The sequence below is a fragment of the Durio zibethinus genome, chromosome 6, assembly GCF_047325235.1.
Source record: "Durio zibethinus cultivar Kanyao isolate XHJ-2024 chromosome 6, ASM4732523v1, whole genome shotgun sequence".
Taxonomy (NCBI): domain Eukaryota; kingdom Viridiplantae; phylum Streptophyta; class Magnoliopsida; order Malvales; family Malvaceae; genus Durio; species Durio zibethinus.
The window spans coordinates 13,498,748-13,505,390 of NC_143167.1; the positions used below are offsets into that span (position 1 = coordinate 13,498,748).

At 34.0% G+C, this 6,643-nt stretch overlaps 1 protein-coding gene across 1 annotated transcript; it reads left to right on the forward strand.

Moving 5' to 3' along the window:
• Positions 1-3,084: 3,084 nt before the first annotated feature.
• LOC111286408 (ethylene-responsive transcription factor ERN1) lies at positions 3,085-4,069 on the forward strand. Its single transcript, XM_022876346.1, is given in 1 exon segment — positions 3,085-4,069. A coding segment is annotated over 1 exon segment (837 nt). The 3' UTR covers positions 3,922-4,069.
• Positions 4,070-6,643: the final 2,574 nt, after the last annotated feature.

A 6,643-nucleotide genomic window follows, 5' to 3' on the forward strand; every position in this document is an offset into this window, starting at 1 on the left:
AAACAGATAAGAAAAGACAAAGCAGAATAAAAAAACTTACGGTGTGGTGAGTCAAATAGACATATCCATAAAATGTTAAAAAATGTTTGAGTGATAATGCTAATTTCTTTTAAGAATAAATATGGTAAAATTCCTTACCGAGGCCCAATTAGCGAGCAACCTATGGACTAATATATAAGAATGCTTAATCACTGTATCACTTATAAAAGTAAATATCTTACCAGCACAAATTCCAACAGCAACTCTTCCAATAACAGATACTTTACCATTTTTTCCCTAGAAAGGTTTCTAGAAATCAATAAGTAATGAAAATCAAATGACTAATTCCATCTAGAATTATAGTGTAAGTACCACGCTAAGATTAGGTTATGCATATTATTTTATTGCCTTATAAGTTTCATAAGCAAAAAGCTGGACAACATTGTAAGGTATGACTTTTAACACCTTAACCATTTAATATTAAACCAATATCAAAAGCAGCTAAAAAAAATCATCGCAATTACATAATCCAATTATATTATGAATTAATTATTTGAAGTAAAACTGCAATGCTACACCCTTTAATTCCTTCGCCTTCCCTATCAATACAATCATTTGTAATTTATTCTCAAATAGTCAACAACATTTAAAATATGATCAAATACAATCATTTTCCACTATGAACTATAAGCAGCTAAGTTGAAAAGAACAAGTATTTCATGCTTTTCATCTTCATGTTGACTATCTTTCGAGGAAGGCATATATAATCAGAAAAGGGAAATGCATTCATGAATAACAAAGGTAGCACTAGCATATCTCATATAAGGCAAGATCATTAATACCAATTTGTCCAGAATGTAAGACAGATCTTGATTTTAGCCACTATTTTTCATGAATTTTAAAAAGCTTTTGGGAATGTATTGTCTTTTTCTTTGTGTCATTATTTAGACATTCTAATTCTTGCCTAATCAAGTCAATTGATCAACTTAAAATCCTCACTTCTTAAATTAGGAATCCTAATCATGCATTTTGTTAATTGGAGAAATCTAGACAAAATTATCCAATTCTTAAAGGACATTGAATTAAAATTCGTTTGAAAAGAAAAAGGCTTAAAAGGAAAATTTAGTGTAGGTTCACAGCTTCATGATGAAAATAGAAGAAGAACTACCTTATATCAAACTCCTCGGACTTTTAAATTGCTTTTTAGGCGGCTTTAACTGCTTCATTATTCATACCAAGATTGAAACAAAAAAAAAAAAAAACCCTCTGACAATTAAAGAAATTAATGTCAGTGGCAATTTGGGTCTTTTTTTAATAAGGTTTTTGATTTGGGTTTGTGAAAAGCTATGGTTCTTGAAGAAGTAAATGAGAGAGTAGGCTTTTTGGGGGTTTTAAAGTGGATTTTTTATCCGTTTAAAAACTCTTTATCAATTTAGAAATTGATAAAGCTGATTCTAGAGAGAAATTGAAAAAGAGAGAATGTAATGGAATGGTGTTCAGAGGTTGTGAAAAGAGGATAGGGAAGCTTCTAGCGAAAGTAGAACAACAAAAATGAAAACTTAAGGGAAAAAAAAAACAGCTGTCGATCAAAGGATCCTTAATGATCCTTTTTTTTTTTTTTATCTATAGTATAATAGATAATTTAGTTTTTCATGCTAAAGTTTTATCCTTAATGATCTTTATTTTTCTTTATTTTTGTTATGTTTGGTTGTAAGGAAAGAGAAAATAAGTGAAAGGCTTGAGAAGAAAATAGTGTTTCTTTGGTTATGTAAGATGAAAAATGATAGAAAAAAATGGATAGATTTGTTTTTTTTCCCCTTTAAATTTAATCTTTTTAAATTGAAAAAAAAAACACTTTTTCCTTTCTTAAACTAAATATTTTATTTATAATTTCACTCTTAATCTTTTTTTTTTTTTTTAATTTTCATCTTTCTTATCAAATACAAAAAAGAAAAAATAAATTTTCTTCCTCTGTTTTTTCTTTCGCCACATGTTACCTTTTGCTCAGATTTCCTTCTTTCCTACTAAATAAAGTTAATGTTTTCAATCAAATCATGTTACCCTTGTTAAGAACCATGGGTACATTTTACTTAGTTTCATTTTGAAAGGTAAAATACTAAAGATTGATTTTAAACTTGATTTCCTAATTTATCAACTTGATTTAAAACAAACAAATTGAACTTAAAAAATGCTTTGCTTTTGTAATATTAGCATGATGGTCAAAGGCAAAGGTTATAATAGAAGGAGCATTAGATTAAGGAAATTAATAGTTTTGTACATGACATATAGAGAGATAAGGTGTTTTGAATTTTTGTAGGTAAAAATTGTAAAAGAGATTCCAACCGAAGGCAGCGTGCAGCATGAGATTCCATTCATTTTTGTAATTGCTTTTGCTCTTCCTTTTGGATGCATCCAACGCTCATATCTTTTTCCTTTTCTTACTCAGAGTCTACCATCTCCAAGTGTCATCCCTTCGTGCCTTCACATCTTTTTCCTTTTCTTCTCAGAGTCTACCGTCTCCAAGTGTCATCCCTTCGTGCCTTCACAATCTCGCTCCTTTCACGTTGACCAAATGGAAATGGAAATGGAAACGATGAGAGGACTAATTAATTCATCTAACAAAAATTTATATATGATGTACTATAATATTGTTAAAATATTAAATTAGTTAATTAAAATTTTTTTAAAAAATATAAATTTTTATGTATTTAACTTATAACTAACAAAAATTAATATTTGATATTAATGAGGTGATATCATGATTCATTATTAAAAGTGTATAAACTATATTCATATAAACTCAAAATTAAAAACCTCTTGCGTCAACCCTTGACTCTTGCCTCTTACAATAATATTTCTCTTCCTGAGTGAATGGCCTGCATGTCCCTTCGCTTACATATCCAGAAAATCGAATGATTTAGTCAACATAGAGAAATCACTCACGCTAATATATGGAACAAATTCTAGCCAACATGCTGACAAGAAAATAAGACAACCTGCCCACTACCTTTAAACAACTTCAAACTTGAAACCCTTTGTTAAACACTCCCTCCCTTTATATAAACCAAACCCCTTCTCTCTTTTCTTCCACCCAATATATCTGCAATGGAACACCACGTCCAAAGGCAGCAAAGAGGCGTTTCGGTTTCATCTTCCAAAAATGGCAAGTTCAAGGAGAGAATGGCAAACCCTAGCAGAAGCAAGTTTGTTGGTGTAAGGCAGAGGCCTTCAGGAAAGTGGGTAGCAGAGATCAAAGACACAACGCAGAAGATAAGAATGTGGTTGGGGACGTTTGAGACAGCTGAAGAAGCTGCCAGAGCTTATGATGAAGCTGCATGCCTTCTCCGAGGTTCAAATACACGAACCAATTTCGCCTCTCATGATATTCCCACCAATTCTCATCTCTCTGTGAAGATTAGAAACCTCCTTAATCATAAGAAGAGTTTAAGGCATGGGGCTTGTACAATCAACTCCAACAAAACCACGATTAAAGCAAGTACTATTGTTACTAGTAGTAGCAGTGTCAGTAAAGCTAGTAGCAGTGATAGTTTTCTATCAAACACTAGCAACGATAAGTTTCCGTGTACTTCCATGAAACAAGTCATCCAGTTGTTTGATGGTGCATACAGGCCAGATTTGAGCAATTGCGTTGGGGAACTCGAACCAGCCACATTGCAGTTTGGTCAATCCTGGCCAATCTCAACGGGGTTTGATCAGATTCCACTAAACCAAGAAGGACTGCAGTTACCACAAGATGAAGCTATTCTGTCCGGTTCAATTGATTCAGACCTACTGGAATTTGAACGCTTGATGGTAGAAAGACAGATATCAGCTTCTTTATATGCAATGAATGGAGTCAATGAGTACCTGGAGAGTGAATTTGACCTAAGCGATGCTCTTTGGGATCTTCCTACACTTTATTAGTTGTTTTGCCCAAGCTGATTCTCTATTTCTACCATGAAATTTGAAGTACATTAAGGTAGGAAGAATTGGTGCTGATTGATAATATTGAGTAACTTTGAGAATGTCTGTTTGTAGGTGGAAATTATATTAGGTGAAGTAGAAAAAACTATTTTCATTGTTGAAATGAAAATTACTAGTACTATTTCGGTTATGCTCCACAGATCATTTTTGTCTTATTCTCTTCAAGTCCATACTCTCCCTAAATATAACAATGGCCCCTAACTCGTGGAATGTGCTCAATTAACCAATTTTGATCGGTTGACATCTTACGGTGTCGAGCTTCGACCTGAGTGTATTCTTATAAATATAAAAGAAAAGGACGATTAGAGGTAAAGATAGGGGATGTTCTTCGCGTTTGCATTCCAACGTGCAAATTGTAAGGATTAGGTCAGAAAGGAAGTCAGAAAGTAGGAAAGAGAGGAATGGGATGAACTTGGTTTTATGATACCTGAGTCTTTATATTTATAAGTAAGCTAAGGAAGACAAAAAAGGGACAATTAGGACAGGGCCAATCTAAGATGGCACTGACCATGTTAGATTGACTTGATATGTCAAGTCAACATAAATGATCAAAATACCCCTGGTTGTCTACTTAAGGCTTTAAGAGGGAAAAAGATCACTATATCTTTTTTACCATTATATGCCCTTAATATTCTATTCCCCCTAGGGGTGTAATCGAGCCGAGTCGAGCCGATACAATGAGAAGCTCAAGCTTAAGCTCGACTCACAACTCACGGCTCGATACTCGGCTCGAACTCGATCGAGTTTTATTTTTCAAGCTCGAGCTCGATTCGTGATCAAATTCGAGCTACTCGAGCTTACTCGATTAATATGTAAAAATAAGCTCGATTCGTATACTCGACAAGAGTTTGATTATTTATGCTCGAGTTTGAACTAGAATTTGAAATATTTTATTAATTAAAATAATAAAAATATATTTAAATATAAAAGCTCGATTAGGCTCGTGAGTTACTCGAGTCGGATATAAGAATACTCGAATTCGGCTCGATCGATAAGTCGAGCTACTCGAGCTCGAGCACGATTCGATAATAATCGAAACGAATTCGAGTTTTCTTCAAATCGAATCCAAGTAGCTTGCTAGTACTAATGTATCATTTACACCCCTAATTCCCCTATCAAGTGGTTTGAGTATTAGATTGTCAAATTTATTATTGATGTCCCTGGTGTGGGGAAGATGGCTGCATATTTTATTGAAAGCTAATGTTGCAGAAAGAGGTCGATTTTAGACAATGACTAACTTTGAGCCACAGTCCGACCTGACAGTTATCTAATCTTATGCTTGTATTATGGAATGAGTGCATAATCGATTTAAAGGTTGTTGAGATGATAATTATTTAAGGTGATTCAAGATTATTGTTGGAGTTCGTTTGGCCATGGTGCGATTTGTATTTTCTTTTGAAAATTTAAACTTGAGCCTCAATTTTGAACCCTGAAAGTAAACGGGCTCTTAATTTACCCCTAACAGTTGTCCAATTTTGGCTGATTCAATATGAGGTTTGTCCAGTTAGGCCAGTCTGACAGTATTAAATGAAAAGAGAGGTGGTTTGAGTTAGAAGATTTAAAATAAAAAGACAAAAAGACGTCTATTCACCCGTTATTTGACACATGGCATAGATCGTGCCATCCTTTTGGCCTATAGTGCATCTATATAAAAAGGTTGGTAGGGCTTCAGCTTTTCATCTTTTACTTTATTTGCTCTCAATCTGACCTAAAATTTTTTATCTCAATAGCTTTTTTACCTTCAAAGTTTTTTCTATACTTGTTTTGGTACGTATTTCTAACCATATCTTCCGGTATGAGTTTTAAAGGGACTGAGAGCTATAAGGTAAAGCCAAAGGGAGGTCAATAAGAGCAACAAGATGACAACATGATCTCCCTATTATTAAACGTCATAACTATACAAAGACGGCCTATTGGTTTAATCCAATGCCCGAGGAAGGGTAGTGACACAATGAAAAGAATGCTTGGGCAAGAAGCGAATGAGTTTTGAGCACTAGAGAGTTGTGAGCTCAGATCAATTTTAAACTTTAAAATCCACCTGTTTTTCCTATCTCTTAGGTCAGTCCATCTTCTATGGTTGACCTTCATTTCTCTTCGATCATTCTCCCTTCTAAGGTTCAATCTCTGACACCTCCTACCACTTCTACTCTCCCTTCTCAATTAGTTTTTCTTGATATCTCATCCTCTCCTGAGGGGTCTTCATCGCTTTGCTTTTTGTCCAAGATCGAGTTGCTTTCATCCATTATTTTTTTTAGGATCCATCTCTCACTCAAGAGTCAAATTCTTCTAATAAAAGGGGTTTTGATAAGGAACAAAAAAAAAACATCTCGGTCAAAAAAAATGATAGCAAAAGGGAGAGTCTTGTAAAACAGGATGAACTCATCGAGGTCACTGTATATACTTCGTATGACCTCGACATGATCCCCAAAGATGTGATGAGCGAGTTGAAGGGCAAAGTAAATCTCAAAAATTATCTTAGCATGTGCTTGGCTCTCGCATTCGGGCTTTAGGTACCACTTTTTTTCCTAGAGAGGGGTATAATATAATAATGCCAAACTCCTTAGACTAGATCACTGATAGACTAAAGTCACACTAGCTCTATGTATATTAGGATTTGTTCATGGTCGATCTGAGGTTTTTAGTTCATTCTTTATTCATTTCAATTTTTAATTCTTATAAT